Source organism: Schistocerca americana, chromosome X (assembly GCF_021461395.2).
Source record: "Schistocerca americana isolate TAMUIC-IGC-003095 chromosome X, iqSchAmer2.1, whole genome shotgun sequence".
NCBI lineage: Eukaryota > Metazoa > Arthropoda > Insecta > Orthoptera > Acrididae > Schistocerca > Schistocerca americana.
The window spans coordinates 876,759,034-876,779,666 of record NC_060130.1 but is presented as its reverse complement, the minus strand read 5'-3'; the positions used below and the strand labels follow the sequence as shown (position 1 = coordinate 876,779,666).

The window sequence follows — 20,633 nt, the reverse complement described above, 5'->3', positions numbered from 1 at the left end:
TTGTTAAAATTGTCAGCTTCTTTACATAAGTTATTCGATATAGCGGCCGACAGTAGCGGTCTATTATAGAACCTATGACAGTGAAACTGCATTAGTGGAAAAAATTATGGAATCTAGTGAATGAGCCCGCATCTCGTGGTCGCGCGGTAGCGTTCTCGCTTCCCACGCCCGGGTTCCCGGGTTCGATTCCCGGCGGGGTCAGGGATTTTCTCTGCCTCGTGATGGCTGGGTGTTGTGTGCTGTCCTTAGGTTAGTTAGGTTTAAGTAGTTCTAAGTTATAGGGGACTGATGACCATAGATGTTAAGTCCCATAGTGCTCAGAGCCATTTGAACCATTTCTAGTGAATGAAACGATTTTCATTTCAAACGTATCTGGCTTGGCAAATGTCCGTGGCTTTGTATCACTTCTAGATGGAAATTCCTTTTTTGTTCTCATCAAGAACTTTCCCGTAATAAAAAAGTCTTGTACAAAAGTATCTGTTCGCCGATTGAGTCGTAGTATCATTGAAATAAGGAACAAATATTTCCTTTCGCCTGGGCGTATTTTTGAACACATTGCTAGAAATGTTGACACTCCTTTTGACGTATTTACAAGAAAAAATCCACACTAGTTAGAGCGAAAGATCAGTGGATGACCACATACTTTACACTGCATGTAAATAATCAGGAGCAATTATTTAAACTCTAGTCCGCAGCTCGTGGTCTTGCGGTAGCGTTCTACTTCCTGCGCACAGGGTCCCAGGTTCGAGTCCCGGCGGGGTCTGGGATTTTCTCTGCCTCGAGATGACGGTGTTGTGTGCATTTCATCATCATTGACTCCCAAGTCGCCGAAGTGGCGTCAGCTAAAAAGGACTTGCAGTACGGCGGCCGAACAACCCCGGCCAGCAATGCCATACGATCATTTCATTTCATGTCATTTAAACTATACTGTATGTCCCGAAACGATTAATATCAAGCAGTATTAATTACTTTTCTTTTTAAGGATTTATTTCGCCGCCGGCCGGTGTGGGCGTGCGGTTCTAAGCGCGTCAGTTTGGAACCGCGTGACCGCTACTGTCGCAGGTTCGAATCCTGCCTCGGGCATGGATGTGTGTGATGTCCTTAGGTTAGTTAGGTTTAAGTAGTTCTAAGTTCTAGGGGACTGATGAGCTCAGTAGTTAAGTCCCATAGTGCTCAGAGCCATTTATTTCGCCTGGCAAAATTACGATTTTCAGACACTCTGTTGCATCTTATCACACAGTTTTAGAAGGTTAAAACTGCAACACGTGTAGTGAAAGATGTTGATGTTTGATGTATGGGGCGCTCAACTGCACGTTCATCTGCGCCCGTACAAAGTCTCAGTTTTTACACAGTCCAACCCAGCCACTGTCACGAATGATGATGATGATGATGAAATGATGAGGACAACACAAACAACCAGTCCCCGTGCAGAAAAAAACCCTCACCCCGGCCGGGACTCGAACCCGGGACCCCGTCAACCAGAGACAGCAATTCTAGGCACTAGACGACGAGCTGCGGACGCGTAGTGAACGGTCAATACTTATTAGTAATGGTAGTAGGATAGTAATGAATAGTTGATATTTTAGAAATGTATATCAGCAGTACAGAAGGAATCGAATCTGGAGACGATGAAATGAAATGAAATGATCGCATGGCATTGTTGGCCTCGAGGCCCCATGCGGGGAAGTTCGGCCGCCGTATTGCAAGTCCTTTTTAGTTGACGCCACTTCGGCGACTTGCGAGTCAATGATGGTGAAATGATGATGAAGAACACACAACACTCAGTCACAACACTCAGTGACCCCGCCGGGAATCGAATCCGGGACCCCGTGCGCCGGAAGCGAGAACGCTACCGCAAGGCCACGAGCTGCGGACTCTGGAGACGATGTTTATCGGTCACTAGAAGAGCGAGAAATAATAGGGAAAGTTTAGCAGATCGAAAAAAAAAAAGGAAACAGCAATAGATATGGATGATGAGAGCATGGGTTGTAGTGACAATATGACAGGTACTGATTCCCTTTTGTACGTAATGGAGGCAACTGGAACACACGGAGAAGAAAGTTTTAATCTCCTCTTTAATGCACAGTAGATCTGGATGCGATGGAGGTTACTAGCTAGTTTGTTACACACTCGTATGGCTGAAATAGAGGAGATGGGGATAGATTTAGTGTTATGCGAATAGCTTCAGCCAAAATGCTGAATGATTAGACCTTTTATTGCAGATATGCTATGTTGATAGGTATTTGGTACCTAAGGAGAGATACCGAGGATAGTAATGACCAAGAAATCTATGAAGAAAGCAGACTGTGTGAAAATCAAGCCGGTTATCCTACCGCATCCACTGTGACAGAACAAAGGCAGGACTCAGGTAGTCAAACAACCTTTTGTAACAGGATTTGTCCTCTGCACAACACGGCAACTCTGATTGGAAGTGGCGTAACATTACACATCAGAAGTCAACGGACCACCGACGCACATGGGTCCCATAGACCGTTACTGAATTAAGTGCTCGCCTCGACTTATGACTAGGAAACGAATTGTGATGCACCGACTCTTCGTTAGAATGTGCTTGTCGAAACGTAGCACATACTCCATGGTCAGTGTACCGGGAAGGTTTACTGTATCAAATAAGATGCACGATAATATTTAACTTCCGTACACGTTGCAGTTAAGCTAACACAACTGAACGATTTATTGCTTAACATAAAGCAAAATAATTTCTGATTAATAGGTAACATACTTCATCCTATTGTATTCTGAGATTAATCATTTAATTGTATCTCTTCGTCGTTGACACAAGGATAGAATTACATGAAACCGTACAGCATCGCTCAAAGTAGCCGCAGTGGCTTCGAAACATCACTACAGGGAAAGATGGTCACTCATGCACGCACACAGAGAAGTTATGTACATTACCTGTGATCGCCCATCCAAGTAGGCCGGATTTTAATGCAGTTATCGTACAGTAATTCATCATTTTTGTTGTAGGCGGCAATCCAGAAGGGCATGCAAGCATCTCCTGGAACCGGCTTCTCTTTGGACCCCTTTTTCCAGCCGTTAGGATACTGGTCGCGAGGTAGACTGACGTTCGTGCGGTAGTAGCCGCCTGGGTAGTCTGAAGGATTAATGCGAACGAGTGGTGCTGGTCCTGAAATTGCATAATTGACAAAAGTGAAATTTAGTCACATTCTGTTTCATATTTCGCTTGTTATGAGGCTTTGAAACAAAAATTCATTGTGTATGTTTGTTTTCTTCTGGACTCCCTTCACTTCTATGGCGACATTGAACATTCGAAAGCGGCTTACTTGTAATGCGAGCTTGAAGCATGATATTATTCCACGATATTACACTTTTTTGTTACTAAGAAGAGTAAAAGCATGATACTGAGATTTATTTGTGGTTTTTACTGACAGTAATAGTCAATAGGGCAAGACGGTAAGAGTTCTTAACATGTAAATAAGAGTAATATTCGCACAACTCATTTCTGAAATAAGATGGACGCATTCGTTTCTGTGACGCTACACTTTTACTTCTTCAGTTGCAAAAATGTCCTTGGCATTCACGTATGGTGTAACAGCCACAGAACAAAATAAATTACCCAACCTTCTGGAGCTTCATTATTTACTGCTTTCTGAAAACAAGCCATTTTATGTGTCTAAAATAAGTCTTAGCTACAATACATTCAATACTCTAAATATGCTCTACACGATTTATTCTTTTTATTTTTTCTTAATTCTTATATATAGTTACTTGTCCAACTTCGTCATATACGATGACCAACCTTCTTCACCCAATTCGCCCACAATTAAGAGTTTAACGGATGAACCCGTACTCAAATGTGTACATATAAAATTCGAAGGAAAAGTATATGACCTAATAATCACAAAGTAAATCTGCATTGTTAAATGATTCGACTACAAGACCAGTGAGCAGTTCACCTTTTCCATTATTTATCACTTATTCGACACAATTATTATAATGATAGAAGGTTTTCACTTCCTTTATTGCTCCGTTTCGTGTGTTCCAAAGGCATACTGCAAAATATTATCTATGGAAATGATTTTAATCGCAGGCCTGTCGTAATGAAATTGAAAAATATTGTTACCAGTGCAAGTAAAAATTTACGAACTTACTTGCATTAGTTTCCAACAGCACTCTTTTCATTAAAATTTTGCCTAAATAATTTTGATTGTCGAGACAATATTTTTAATCAACAAATGTCAGATGGGAGACGTTTTCTGTGACTATTCTGCATTGTGCTAGGAGCTGTAGCGCCATCGATAAAAAGTAAACTACTTCTTTAATGCTGGAATTGTAAATCATACGCTCGACTGCAATGACAACTGCACTTCTGGCATAACGTATGACTCCCAGAACATACAGAATGTATAAGAACCACCTCTATAATCTCTGGGGCCAAATTATTCACACCAAAGCAAGAAAAAAGCGAATAAAGATATACAGGGCTATTACAAATGATTGAAGCGATTTCATAAATACACTGTAGCTCCATTCATTGACATATGGTCACGACACACTACAGATACGTAGAAAAACTCATAAAGTTTTGTTCGGCTGAAGCCGCACTTCAGGTTTCTGCCGCCAGAGCGCTCGAGAGCGCAGTGAGACAAAATGGCGACAGGAGCCGAGAAAGCGTATGTCGTGCTTGAAATGCAATCACATCAGTCAGTCATAACAGTGCAACGAGACTTCAGGACGAAGTTCAACAAAGATCCACCAACTGCTAACTCCATTCGGCGATGGCATGCGCAGTTTAAAGCTTCTGGATGCCTCTGTAAGGGGAAATCAACAGGTCGGCCTGCAGTGAGCGAAGAAACGGTTGAACGCATGCGGGCAAGTTTCACGCGTAGCCGTGGAAGTCGACGAATAGAGCAAGCAGGGAGCTAAACGTACCACAGCCGACGGTTTGGAAAATCTTACGGAAAAGGCTAAAGCAGAAGCATTTCTTAAACAGGAGATTGGAAAACCGATGGATCGGTCGTGGTGGAAATCATGATCAACAATTCATGTCATGGCCTCCACGCTCTCCCGACTTAACCCCATGCGATTTCTTTCTGTGGGGTTATGTGAAAGATTCAGTGTTTACACCTCCTCTACCAAGAAACATGCCAGAACTGCGAGTTCGCATCAACGATGCTTTCGAACTCAATGATGGGGACATGCTGCGCCGAGTGTGGGAGGAACTTGATTATCGGCTTGATGTCTGCCGAATCACTAAAGGGGCACATATCGAACATTTGTGAATGCCTAAAAAAACTTTTTGAGTTTTTGTATGTGTGTGCAAAGCATTGTGAAAATATCTCAAATAATAAAGTTATTGTAGAGCTGTGAAATCGCTTCAATCATTTGTAATAACCCTGTACATTTGAAAATTCCTCAATTTCGAGTTATCGGTGAAAGCATATTTCACAACATTCTCAAACCAGAAATTCCCAACAACGTAAAATGTCCTCTACTTGCTTTCACATGCGAGCGCATTCACATAGTATTTAGCGTCAGGTGAAAATCTTCGCGGCACGGTTTAAGTAAAACATCAGTAGCAATTTCAAGATTAACCTGTGCACTGGAAATGCAGATGATTGTCTGATAGGCCCATAGACTCTCTTACAGACCTGGCACAGGATGTGCTCCTGGAAACATGTAGAAGCATGTCGTTTATGCATGTTGGGACTCCAGCATATTTCAGTCACATAGTTCGAGATTCTCTGGACGATATCTATCACGACGGATGGGTAAGAGCGTTTCCATGACCTGCACGTTCACCCAACTGCAGTCCTTCCCAACAGCAGTCCTTGGCAATATTATCTATGAAGCCACGTAAAACTGGTTTATGTAACAGTTGTACCTAATGTTCAGACGCTTCATCAGTTTATGACGGGAGTCTGCAAAACAGTTCAATACTATCTGGGGTTGTTTGAAAGGATGAGGCTGTCCCTGATCCGGTGGGTGCTTCAGCTTGAGTGCGCAGCAGCAAATGGATGTTTTGAGCATTTATTGTGAGTTTCTCACTTGAGAACACTGCAAAATGTCCCTTCGCTGACAACTCAAAGAGCAAATCGTTCCAGATATATGTTTATATTAACTTTCTTCTAGTTTGATGTAAATGATACGCACCCAATGCTTATTAACATATTTCTGTTGTAATGCGTATGTTTGATTCTGTAGTGTGGTGTGGATGAAAACTGCGTGGTGGAACGGATCGCGATATGAATTTTCGTCAGTCGAGGTCTACGGTCTACCTTTTGAGCCATCCATGTGCGTCCCACGGACCTACGTCGATTTTCAAACTGTCAGTCCTTCCATTCTCCCAGATGTGCAATGTAGTCTCTGCGGAAATTCGAAAAACAGCTGAGAAATACAGGTAGATTCAAGCTTCGGGTCGCTCCGTAATGAGTGATAGAATGATTCGGACGCTAGGTAGCTGCTTCCGACGGGAATAGCTGCGTGTTCGTATCTTCGTCTCGTACATACCTCTAGTCGCTCAAGATGGTTCAACAAATCTTGGTTTTCCTAAATTTGCGTTAATACGAAAAAATTTAGTTTCTCACTATTTCCGCGTAAGAGATGAAATAGTTTACGCTTTAACATCATCATCATCATCATCATCATCATCATCATGTCTCTGTTAGGGGTTAATTCAGGATACTTTTGTTTTTTACATACTCCTTTGTTCAAACAAGAGACTAGTCACAAAGGAGATAATATAGTGTAAACGTTGTACACCGAGATCTTCATTAAAAGGATGTAAGATTGTCACTAACAAAAATGTGATAGCTAAATGTAGTACAAAGAGTTTCCTTACGTTTTGAGAAACAGCTTTTAACAAATCTGGCATCTGACTTACCGCTTAAAATTTTCCTTGAAGTATTCTTTTTGACTCCGAACTGCTTGAACAATGATGGCGAAGGTTGAAAAAAATGTATTTGACGAATACGATGCGTAGTTTGAAGCAACGATGATTTAGGTAAATTAAGTTTTCAGTAATCATCACAAAGGCAGCTCGGGTAGTTACATACAGGTGCTGTGACACTTTCAATGCAAGACTCATTGCAGGGCATTCGCAGAAAGTTTAAGTCTCTAAAATACTAATTTTTTATAGAAAAATAGCACCACGTCGAGACAAAGTCGTCAACCAGGACTCAGATAAATCTTTTCCTGTCAAGTACGTACTTTCGTTGTGATACTGTAATGTCAAGAGGAGGAAATTTGGCGATTTGTGATATGCAAGCAATATCATTTTCTCACGCTGTTCGTCTACGAGAGTATGGATAATGTCAAGGAACAGGTACTTACAAGTGAACCTCCCCATCGCACCCCCCTCAGATTTACTTATAAGTTGGCACAGTGGATAGGCCTTGAAAAACTGGACACAGATCAATCGAGAAAACAGGAAGAAGTTGTGTGGAACTATGAAAAAAATAAGCAAAATATACAAACTGAGTAGTCCATGTGCAAGATAGGCAACATCAAGGAGAGTGTGAGATCAGGAGCACCGTGTTCTCGTGTTTAGCGTGAGCAGCTGGGAACGAAAGGTCCTTGGTTCAAGTCTTCCCTCGAGTGAAAAAGGCTAATTTTTTATTTTCAGACAATTATTATCTGTCCGCCCGTCCGTCCGATGCGACCACTTTTTTGGGAGTGATTATCACATCCACAAGAAAACCTAAATCGGGCAAGGTAGAAGAATCTTTTTATCCATTCGCCAAGTGTACAAGTTAAGTGGGTCGACAATATGTTCCTGTCATGTGACGCACATGCCGTCACCAGTGTCGTATAAACAATATCAGACGTGTTTTCCTGTGGAGGAATCGGTTGACCTATGACCTTGCGATCAAATGTTTTCGGTTCCCATTGGAGAGGTACGTTCTTTCGTCTACTAATCGCACGGTTTTGCGGTGCGGTCGCAAAAAACAGACACTAAACTTATTACAGTTAACAGAGGCGTCAATGAACGAACGGACAGATCATAACTTTGCGAAAATAAGGAAAGTAAACTTTTCACTCGAGGGAAGACTTGAACCAAGCACCTCGCATTCCGCAGCTGCTCACGCTAACCACGGGACCACGGCGCTCCTGAAGGGAGACTCACCTTTATGTTGCCTGTATGGACTACTCAGTTTGTATATTTTGCTTATTTTTTTCATAGTTCCACACAACTTCTTCCTGTTTTCTCGATTGATCTGTGTTCAGTTTTTCAAGGCCTATCCGCTGTGCCAACTTATAACTAAATCTGAGGGGGGTGCGATGGGGAGGTTCCCTTGTTAGAAACATTCATTACGATATGACAACGAAAAGGGAAACTCGAGGTAACTCCCGACACGTGTTGCTGCTGACGCTGTGTGTGTATGCGTGTGTGTGTGTGTGTGTGTGTGTGTTTGTGTGTCAGTGTCAGTTAGTAGTGGTGGAGTGATACCTTCGCTGGCCTTCTGCGGCGGAGAGACGGTGAAGAGTCCCAGCCATTCAGCGTCCGGCATAGGCTCCCAGACCATCTCCAGCTGGCGCTGAATTACATTCGGACCCTCCCCATCAAGCGGTGTCTTCAGCGATGATACGGTCAGCGCCACGTTAGAGTGCTCAGAACCGCCTGAAAAGATCGAAAACATTCAGACTTTCATTCGAATTATCATATCAACATAAAATGCTGCGCGAGAGGAGAATGAACACGCTGAAATTTGTTTAAGAGTTCTACACCTACATCTACATTTATATCCCGCAAGCCACCCAACGGTGTGTGGCGGAGGGCACTTAACGTGCCACTGTCGTTACCTCCCTTTCCTGTTCCAGTCGCGTATGGTTCGCGGAAAGAACGATTGCCGGAAAGCCTCCGTGCGCTCTCAAATCTCTCTAATTTTACATTCGTGATCTCCTCGGGAGGTGTAAGTAGTGGGAAGCAATATATTCGATACCTCATCCAGAAATGCACCCTCTCGAAACCTGGACAGCAAGCTACACCGCGATGCAGAGCGCCTCTCTTGCAGAGTCTAAAATGGTTCAAATGGCTCTGAGCACTATGGGACTTAACATCTGTGGTCATCAGTCCCCTAGAACTTAGAACTACTTAAACCTAACTAACCTAAAGACAACACACACATCCATGCCCTAGGCATGATTCGAACCTGCGACCGTAGCAGTCGCCCGGTTCCGGACTGAGCGCCTAGAACCGCTAGACCACCGCGGCCGGCCTTGCAGAGTCTGCCACTTGAGTTTACTAAACATCTCCGTAACGCTATCACGCTTACCAAATAACCCTGTGGCGAAACGCGCCACTCTTCTTTGGATCTTCTCTATCTTCTCCGTCAACCCTATCTGACACGGATCCCACACTGATGAGCAATACTCGAGTATAGGTCGAACGAGTGTTTTGTAATCCACCTCCTTTGTTTATGGACTACATTTTCTAAGGACTCTCCCAACGAATCTCAACCTGGTACCCACCTTACCAACAATTAATTTTATATGATCATTTTACCTCAAATCGTTCCGCACGCATACTCCCAGATATTTTACGGAAGTAAATTCTACCAGTGTGTGTTCCGCTATCACACAATAAAGGATCCTTCTTTCTATGTATTCGCAATACATTACATTTGTCTATGTTAAGGGTCAGTTGACACTCCCTGCACCAAGTGCCTATCCGCTGCAGATCTTCCTGCATTTCGCTACAATTTTCTAATGCTGCAACTTCTCTGTATACTTCAGCATCATCCGCGAAAAGCCGTATGGAACTTCCGACACTATCTACTAGGTCATTTGTATATATTGTGAAAAGCAATGGTCCCATAACACTCCCCTGTGGCACGTCAGAGGTTACTTTAACGTCAGTAGACGTCTCTCCATTGAGAACAACATGCTGTGTTCTGTTTGCTAAAAACTCTTCAATCCAGCCACACAGCTGGTCTGATATTCCGTAGGCTCTTACTTTGTTTATCAGGCGCCAGTGCAGAACTGTATCGAACGCCTTCCGGAAGTCAAGGAAAATAGCATCTACCTGGGAGCCTGTATCTAATATTTTCTGAGTCTGATGAACAAGTAAAGCGAGTTGGGTCTCACACGATCGCTGTTTCAGGAATCCAAGTTGATTCCTACAGAGTAGATTCTGGGTTTCCAGAAACGACATGATACGCGAGCAAAAAACATGTTCTAAAATTCTACAACAGATCTACGTCAGAGATATAGGTCTATAGTTTTCCGCATGTGCTCGACGACCCTTCTTGAAGACTGGGACTACCTGTGCTCTTTTCCAATCATCTGGAACCTTCCAAGAAAGTGTGCTAAATAAAATGATGAAGGAAGTTTATAGCTTAAAGGCTTGTTGTTATCGAGGACATTAGATTAGGAGCAGAATCTTATTTGGGCAAGAATGCAGCAGAAACTTGGCAAATACCATTTTGCAGGTAGTGGCCAATGAAGGGAAAGTTTGATAGGACTCAGTTTGATGCACCAAAGAACAGTCAATCTGATAATGGAGAGAAGTTTGAGGGGGGTAGGGGTTAATTTGACAAGGGAGAGGGGTTTGAGGGGGCGGGGGTTAAAATTGGAGAGGGAGACTTAGAGATGAATATAGCAAGCTGGTTCAAATGGATGTAGATTTCAGTAGTTACATAGAGATGATGAGACTTGTACATAACGGTCGACCATGAAGAGCCCTAACAAACCAGTCTTTGGACTGGACATCACAACAGTAACAATAATTACTGGGTATTAACGGCAAAATAAAGACCTTTCCTTATTCAGAACGAAATTTTCACTCTGCAGCGGGGTGTGCGCTGATATGAAACTTCCTGGCAACAAATTAAAACGGTGTGCCGGACCGAAACTCGAACTCGAGACCTTTGCCTTTCACGGGTAAGTGCTCTACCAATCTACCATTTTTTTTTTTTTTTTTTTCGTAGTGGACGTCACATGACATCCGTTGAAGTTCGTTGTTTATCTCTTCACTCAGTTTTTTTTTTTTATTGCAGAGAGCAACCAGCTCTCTGACCGAACACGCTGAGTTACCGTGCCGGTACCATCCAAGCTACCCAAGCACGACTCATGTCCCCTTCTCACAGCTTTATTTCCGCCAGTACCTCGTCTCCTACCTTCCAAACTTCACAGAAGCTCTCCTGCGAGTTCGAGTCTCGGTCCTGCACACAGTTTTAATCTGCCACGAAGTTTCACCTTTCTTTATTGATTGCAGATATTTAAGTCAATACCTTCAGCTCATAATATCCTCCAGGTGGGAGGGGGGGCTTGGAGTGATACTGATAAGGAGGGATTTACGCTGAAATGTCTCGACCAGAACCAAAATCTAGTTTCCCATGTAATTAGCAGAGTTACTTTAATCATAAATCGTCGGATGGCAAGAGGATACTGTCTTCAATTGAAGTATGCCAATGTGGATATTCACCAGCCTTTGAGCAAGCCGGCCGGAGTGGCCGTGCGGTTCTAGGCGCTACAGTCTGGAGCCGAACGACCGCTACGGTCGCAGGTTCGAATCCTGCCTCGGGCTTGGATGGGTGTGTGATGTCCTTAGGTTAGTTAGGTTTAAGTAGTTCTAAGTTCTAGGGGACTGATGACCTCAGATGTTAAGTCCCATAGTGCTCAGAGCCATTTGAACCTTTGAGCAAATAATGCCCTATTAAAGTTTGGAAAGATGGGTAAATATCACACACCATTCGTGTTTGGCAAGGGTAAGATGGTGATCTTTTCTTAGAAACAGAATAATAATGGTTTTAATATTTTGTGTTAGCGTAACATAGTACACAAACCGGTGATTAACGTTTCTAACGCAGGACGCAAAAGTCTGTTTAGCAGCTAATCAGACAAGAGTGCAGATCAACATATACAGGTTGTTTCAAAGCCTCTGATTCAAACGTCTAGGAGTGACAGAACACCTCATAAGGAACTATTCTGCTAGTAACAAAATGTTTGCTGACGCTTCACGGTGACGCTAGGTGTATTTTTATTGAAGTCACCTGTCCAAGGACTGCAAGAGGTCACCGAACTAGCGGTGTCTGCATACCAAGTGTGCTTTATCTGCATACTACCTACCCCAACAAATTGGTAGAATGATTTTCAACAAGCAAACCTTAAGAATGAGAGCAAGTAGAGAACGATATTTTAGAAGAGAATCAGTAACATTAATTTTATATGTGTACATAATTTTAATTTTATATATGTATATTAAGTCGAGACGGCCAGTGATCTCTTCACTGGAGATGCACGCCAGACTCGAACTCTTACGGCAGTCGGCGAAATGTCGCTAGTAATGAGGTTAATGGGCAAGGGGCACTACATTAGTTGTGTGGATGTATTGAAAATTTGGGTCTGACGTGGGCGTGCTAGGGCGGTCCGCGCAGTTGTGATGACACATGTGTCCAGATGGCTTAGTGGTAAGAGCATCTGTCTAGTAAGTAGGAGACCCGGGTTCCAAACCCGGTCCAGCACAAATTTTCAGCCGGCCGCTGTGGCCGAGTGGTTCTAGGCGCTTCAGTCCGGAACCGCGCTGCTGCTACGGTCGCAGGTTCGAATCCTGCCTCGGGCATTGATGTTTATGATGTCCTTCGGTTGGTTAGGTTTAAGCAGCTCAAAGTCTAGGGGTCTGATGACCTTAGATGTTAAGCCCCATAGTGCTTAGAGCCATTTGAACCATTTGAACAAATTTTCAACTTTGTCCATCGATTTCAGCCAGTGCACGCTTCAGCCAATGTCTGTAATCCTTTTGTGTGTTTAACTTTTAACTTTGCTCGGCCTACGCCCTTTCACGAGGTGCAGAAGACTTGATTATAGGCAACACGCATTGCAAACGCACGCCACGTAGCGCCTAAGCCCTGGCGCCTCTCACAGAGCCGTCAGCAAACATTTTGTCTCCAGCAAAAGTTGTTCCCTGTGATGTGATCTATCACCCCTGGACGTTTGATGCAAAGACTTTGAAATACCTTCTATATTCCGCAATTCACTATACAGTGCATGATGGAAATTACATCGTAAAAAGGCGATTTTCTGTCCCATTGCCTTACCGTATTGAGCGAAGGAAAGCCGACTGTCTAAACGCCTCCTTTTTACGTGCCTTAATCTTGCTTATATTATCCCTCTATGCACGAGCTCGACAAATTTGTAACGCTTACCATAGATTGTTCAATTTGGATAGGGAGAAGCATTTTCCCGGAGTCGCCGTGCGTGGCAGATTCGTAATGCTTCAGACTGAAAGTATGAGAAGTTACGCTGCACTGTGAGAATTTCTTCAACTACTTCAACAGTTGCATCTTGGGAGTTATGTGTAACTTGGACGCGTGTAATTCACCTGTTGATATTTGTTATTACTGATCTTGAAAAACATAGGTTATCAACTTTAAATAAATATTACGTGACGGAGGTAATTTCTAGGTATAAATAGGTAAAAAAATTATTGTGGGACATTATTCCCAGAATTTATGAGCGTATTTTTAAACGTTACAAATTTGTCAACTTAGGTAATATAGTATTTTTTAGATAGTATATCCTGCAGTATTTTATGGAAAGAAGAGAAGTGTTATCGTTCGTGAGGCTGGCGGAGAGAGAGATGACTGTTGCATGAGTCTTTCCTCTAGCAGTACCACTAAGTAATGTGAACCGACGGGATAATAAGACCAAAGAAAGTCCTGAATTTGACTGTCCATCAATTATTCTTCCCTACAATGAGTTTACGGGAGGTGTGGATCTTTTAGATTCACTAATTGTATTATACAGAATTTATATGATGGCAGTAAATCCACGGCTACTGCATAGGAGAGACTGTGACTCTCTTGGTATACCTAAAAATAAGCAGAGGCCACTTCGCCAGTTCAAAGCCGAAGTAGCTGATGCCCTGTGCAAAATGAACAAGGGTGTAAGTGGGAGAAGTGTAGATATTGAATATACAAAATACTATGGGGTAGGGCATGCATCAAAGCCAGTTCCGCAAAAGGTTGTTCTTCAGGACAATATTGGACATTGGCCAGTTATGTCTGCCAATAGAGGTAGGTGCAAGATGCCAAAACTGCAAAGGATTCCATCAATTATCTTCCAGACGTGCAATGTTTATTTGTGTACAGAGGTAAAAGCGAACTGTTCTCTGTACTTTCATAAACAATAAAAGCTATGGGGGGTCAAAAGTTTCAAATTGTTAAATATTTCCATATGTCAGAAAAGTATATATGTCATTATTCACACGCCAAAATATAATTTACCTGCCGGCTTTAAGATGCCTAACGTAACAAATACGTGACGCTACAAAATATAGCATATAAACTAGATTTACTGTATTTTTATCGGTATAGGTTTATTGTGAACTTCAAGTAACACAAATATAGCATTTAGAACGTTTTGTCTTAATTGCTTCATAACTCTGTCCATAGAGGGTGATCCTTGCGTGAGAATTACTATGATGACATTAAATTGTCGATCAGCCCTCATCTAATAAAGATCCTCTAAATTTACCTAACTAAGTTTCACCAGAGCAACATCGCATTTCCTCCTGAGATTCCCATTCAAGTACTTTCATATGTGCTATATCGACCTGCTACGATCCTTGCAGCACGACTCTCAATTCTTTCGATGTCTTGTGCCACACGTAAAACGTAAGTGCTACAATTCTCTGGAATTAGTCGTACTTACGATCGTATACGAGTTCCTCTATAAGTGCACACCACATTTCCAAAACCCTTCCAGATATCAAAATCTTCTATTCATCTCCTCTACTTATATTTTACATGTTTCTCCGACTTCATATTGCTTCTTAGTATAATCCCCGTATATTTAAACGCTGTGACTTGTCCAAGATGTTTACCACTAATCTAGTAATCGGGCCTTATAGGGTTATTTATCTTTATTATGGACGTACTCTTACATTTAACCACCCGCCATAGTAGCCATCCGTGTAAAAGCGCCAGCATCGGATCGGATACGCCCGGCCGATTAACGACGAGGTTCGGCGTGCCGGCCAACCTGGGTGTGGTTTTTAGGCGGTTTCCCACATTCCACTACGTGAATACCCGGCTGGTACCCGAGACCAGCCGCAGTTACACCATTCGCTAACATTTCGAAAACTTTCGCTCACTGTCACACGAATAACACTACTCGCAGACAGCTGTCATCCGGCCACGCCTTAAACTAACAATGCCAAATCCGTTAGCAGCCATGCAGACCCTGCGCCAATGTGTTTCAAAGGCACAAGAAAAAGAAGAAGAAGAAGCAAAAGAAGATACTCATACATTTACCCCTATTTGTGGAGAGCAGCCATTCATTACACATTGTGGAAATTTATGCAAGCTTTTCTACGTTTCCTTATGATCATCACCGAGCGAGGTGGTGCAATGGGTTGCACGCTGGGCTCGCATTCGGAAGGACAACGATTCAAATCCGCGTCTGGCCATCCAGATTTAGGTTTTCTGTGATTTTCCTAAATTGCTCCAGGCAAATGCCAGTATGTTCCTTGGAAAGGACATGGCTGAATTTCTCCCCCATCCTCGAAATATTCCGACTATGTTCTCCGTCTCTAATGACTTTCACATCGACGGGACATTTAAACCTAATCTTCATTTATTAGCCGGCCGGTGTGGCCGTGCGGTTCTAGGCCCTTCAGTCTGGAACCGCGTGTCCGCTACGGTCGGAGGTTTGAATCCTGCCTCGGGCATGGATGTGTGTGATGTCCTTAGGTTAGTTAGGTTTAAGTAGTTCTAAGTTCTAGGGGACTGACGACCACAGATGTTAAGTCCCATAGTGCTCAGAGCCATTTTTTTTTCATTTATTATGATCATCCAACCACGATACTTGTTCTGTATATCCTACCAGATAAAACATTTATATATACTGAGACTATTAACGGTCCTATTTCGCTGCCTTTGGACACATGCGATCTTCCTTTCGTTTCTGTTGAACATTCGAAGGTCAGTAAAACGTACTGGGCTCTATTACTTCCATAGTTCACATTGTTGCCAGCATTTAATAGATTTAGGATAATTTTCGTAGTGATTTAGCTATTTTTATTCTGCCCAATAGATGATTAACGTCATGATGAATTTCTCATTTACTTTTGTTGAACCAAAAAACACAGTAGACAAGTAATCGATTTCGTAGTCGAGGAAACAAAGAATTGTGGTTCCTAATCTCTCCTACTTTCATATATTTTGCAGGTCAACACTTTATGTACTTTACTTAATCTTCACCTATTATTCTTCAAGTATCCAAGGATTTTCTGTACAAGGCAGCCAGCGTTAGCAGTCGGGCGGGCATAAGATATGTATGAATATTATTTGTGTCATACAATATGATCATCATGAGAAACCACAGGGCACTACAAAATCGAAGGACTTACAGACTTTTAAAATGAAAGTTACGAACCCGCGATCCTTTCGTTATTGGCAACTCTACTAAGCGAGCAGATACATCTGAGCAGGCCAATATCATATTTTTACTTCCGTCAACTCTGGTCCGCTACAAGCCTTTCTAGTTCACGACTTGCGTGGCAGGTGTCTGCAAGTGTAACTGTTTTTGGAAAGGGTACTGTGTTAGCTGACCATAAACTAAAGTGTCGTGCTTAATTTGCTGAGAAAGGATGTCTGCATATAGTACTCCAACTTAAATTATCTCCTTCACGGTTGCCGACATCAACGTCCCTTCGGATTAGTATCAACAGTGTAGTGTCTCCATGAAACACTGGGCAGAATTTTGGAAATCTACCCTTGTGATCAGCAACTCTACCCAGTTTCTTCCTCCATTAGTTTCTGAAATGACTACCACAGAGTCGAGAGGCAGCACACAAGCAGCTGGTTGATAATACATGAAACTCTGTTAATGTAAATGCCGTACGGTATTACTCTTACCCAGAATCTTCCGACCATCGAAGTGTATTTATTATTCTGCTGTGGAGCAGCAGCTAACTCGTTTTTGCAGCCATGATTTGAATAGCAAAGAGAAAATAATATACCACCACACCCAAACTAAACTTAGATGAATAATATTAGCAGAGTATAGAAGGCTACTATAAAAATTGTAATTGATATTAGTTCTGCAACATACTGCAGAGACTTCTTCAGTAAACTTGGTATTTTGACGACTGTTTCGCAATATGATAATCATTAATATTTTTTGTTGTTATCAATATTTCTCCTTTCTTAAAAACATAGTACAACGCGTGAATATAGTACCAGGAGCAAAAACTGTTTTTTAAAAGTCTTCAAAGGTTTGACATTTTTATAGAACGGAGTCAGATGTTTGGATACTGCCTGACAAATTGCATGAAATATCTTTCGAGAAATGTGGTCGAGTTCAACACCGAAGTAGTGAACTACCTGTTGTAGAAAGTAGAATGAAGTTTATTCGTCTCATAAAACAGTTACAAATCAAAGATTTTTGTACTAGGGACACGTCAAATTACTTAAAAAAATAAGGTTATAATAATTACCATATTTAAGCAGGCATTTCTGAATTTTTAGACATGAACTTTTAACCAGAACGTATATAACACTTATTGTCATTTTGCAGCTTGCAATACAACTTATACAATATATTAACAATTTATTATACAATACATAATCTTTATTGTTTCTTTTCTTTTCAAATTGCTAAACTGACCTGCATGAATTCTTCAATTGGATAATAACATTTTTCCACTAGTGTATCAAATAACAATCTCTTCAGTGGGTCATACTCGATATTTAACAGATTTATGTTATTTAATTTAGTGTAATTTTTTAACACCGTATACAATGGTGTTTGAGCGTAAAGTTTTAAATTATGAGAGGGAAGTTTGAAACTGTGTCTGTGACGAGTACTGTAATTGTGGTTGAAATGAAAGTTAATGTACGGAGAAGGAATAGTTAGTATTTTCAATTTTTTAAATAATGGGCGACACGGTGATCTTTTTTGGACTAAACACATGTTTCTTAAGATTCTCTTTTGAAGTGTAAGTAACCTCGGGCTGTTCGTAGAGCTTCCCAGAAAGACTTCCACTCCACTGAAGAATATCTTCACAGAATCTCTTAAAACCTAGTGTTTCAGGTTGTAATACAATTAAAATTAGCATTATAGTACGATAATCGTTCTTAAAGTTATTTATTGCATTACATTTAAATTAAATGTACATCCATGACTTCTTTTCGCATGTCAGGGACCTCTCTCAGCTCAGCGGAACACAAAGAATGTGACACATGTAATATAAAGGTCTATTTTCATATGTTATAAGATGGTTCAGCCACTTGCTTCAGTTCTCCACATAACAGGTAAAGAAACCAAGGTAAATTCATTTTAATCGAACATATTTCACATTTATAAATGAAAACACATGCCACGAAAGTCCTATGTTTTTTTTCCCAGACTTCGATCAATAACTTTATTGTGAATCTTGGAATTTTCCAGGAGATGTTCGCGAGTGCAATTGGTAATCGTTTCTTGTCACACACGAAGTTTTATCTGGGAATTTGCCAAGCAACTTCAGGTGAGCCGTCAAAGATCGACATGACAGTCACACGAAGATGTCTGGCAAGTCTCTAGATGAAATGTCGTGCGTGGTAAAAAATGACGACCACCTGCACTCCCGAAACATCATCAAGTGAACAACGCCATTGTCAGATAAGTGACTGTCATAGTCAAAGACGATAGTATGTTTATGAATAAGTTTGGCAGAGGTATAATAGCTGAAACATGTGTTGTAAATTTGCCTAGAGCGTAAGTTAGTTGTGATAGTTTAACCGTAGCTAAAGTAATCAAAAGTAAGCAATGAATTATTGTGAAGGAAGGGTTATTGCACGTAAGGAGAAAAATCGCATTCTACGTCAAAACTGCCATAATAAAAATAAAAATTATGAGAGTTGTAAAATTACCATAGACTATCACAAGTAAGCGTACATTACAGTAGTTCTCCTAGTACCTTTCGTCAGTAACGATTGTAACCGTATAACCTGTACGTTAGGTGTGTTACATACCTATTGGGCGTTACATGATTACGATCACTTTGTTTGTGTATGTGATCAGTGTCTTACTAGGTTCCTCTAGAAACTGAGCGGGGAGAGAGTAAGGGCCGCATAACCCACTTCTTCATAGTTATCCTCCTGTCTGTTACTTAAAAATAAACAGTATTTAATAGCAAAATTGAAATTGTCAACATTTCATTCGGATTTTATTCGAAAATTATTGATCTGTAACGTGCAACAGATGGAGATTCTAGTAAAAATAGGGAACAATACAGTTTATCACATTGAGCTAGAAAACAAAATTTTCTCAAAAAAGACATTAAAAAATCATCAACAAAATAAAAAATATCAGACATGGCATCAACATTTCGTCGAGCTTATGTAAAACGTGTTTCTCTTTTTCGTAAACAATTTTCGTACTTGTCAACAAGAACAGAAAACTTGCCTTTGATCATGATAAAGAACGTTCTACTGAGTACAAAAAACAACAATAATAATATAGGTGCTTTCATGTTTGTGCGTTTAAACTGTACTTGCATCAGAACTAATTGGTTTGGTTACATAAAAGCTAAGAAGTTATGCGATTAACCAGTTTTTATTACTTATAAAATACAATTTATATTTCGTAAGGATATAAAATATACAATAGACTAAAACTGAACGATTATTTACAAAGAAACAGAAAGCAAAGAGAAGTCGTCGGCTCCCAGCGTCTCTCTCACATATTCATTTATGTTTCTTTCCCTACCAATGCCACCAGTAGTACGGTAATCGTATCATTTACCACGCCGTTTATATACTGTACCAAAACGACCGAACCGAAGTTTTAGTTGAAAGCAAATCTAAAACTGAGTAATAATGAGGTATCTACTTACCTTCTTATATTGCACAGTTTTGCTCACAAATAATTATTGATGCCAGTACCTTTGAAGGTTTTTGGGGTGATACCTTTCTACGACAGTAGTGTCAAACTTCTGCAAAGATAACTGGTACGAACAACTATTACAAATTATGTACAAATGAGCTAGACAGAGTAAGAATTATACATTTAAAATTTTAGGGTTGATGGTTCGTGTTTAGGTAACGCGTATCAGGCGAATCACTAATGTCATATCGCTTAACGCAGCAACGCGCACCAGTCAGAAATTTCATCCTAAAAAGTAAGCTGCGAATAGAGCGCGGGACTTACTGTGGGCGAGGACAGCGGAGAGCTGCAGCAGCAGGAGCAGCAGCATCATGGTTGCAGCTCGGCCCACGGATCGCAGCGAAATGGCGGCGCCGGCCGCTGCGCTCCATATGTACCTACTCCGTCCCCGCTGCCCTTCAATTGAATAACGACACCCAATTGCACTTCCCGTCTGCACCCTCCAGCTGGCGATTGGATAATGCTTCAATCTGGCGCTATCAACGCTCGTTGGCAGAACCGTCGAGAAGCTCCTGCAGACTCCCTCGCCGACGTGCACTCGACTCTGAGGTCACCTTCAGTGCCGGATAGGTCACTTAACAGGAGTTGGCAAATACCACGGGCCCTGCGCATCAGGGGCCCCCGGCAACGCGCTTGGGCTTCAACAAATATTTCAAGTTAGATACGAATGGTATTTCCTGCCGTCCAGCGGAAAGACGGTGGCGTCCAAATCTGCAATGAGTAATAACGAATTCAACTTATATCTGAAAGTGAGCCTTAGACACACCGTACATCATGTG

The 20,633-nt window shown here is 41.6% G+C and overlaps 1 protein-coding gene across 1 annotated transcript in view; it reads right to left on the bottom strand.

Moving 5' to 3' along the window:
- The window catches only part of LOC124555214 (PI-PLC X domain-containing protein 1-like), an 87,326-nt gene extending 67,059 nt beyond the window's left edge, over positions 1–20,267 (bottom strand). The window contains exons 1-3 of the mRNA XM_047129064.1: positions 20,119–20,267; positions 8,432–8,602; positions 2,917–3,148 (exon numbers count right to left, since the gene is read on the bottom strand). Of these exons, the coding sequence (XP_046985020.1) occupies positions 2,917–3,148; positions 8,432–8,602; positions 20,119–20,167 (452 nt within the window). The 5' untranslated portion in view covers positions 20,168–20,267. The remainder of the gene's footprint in view (positions 1–2,916; positions 3,149–8,431; positions 8,603–20,118) is intronic.
- Positions 20,268–20,633: the final 366 nt, after the last annotated feature.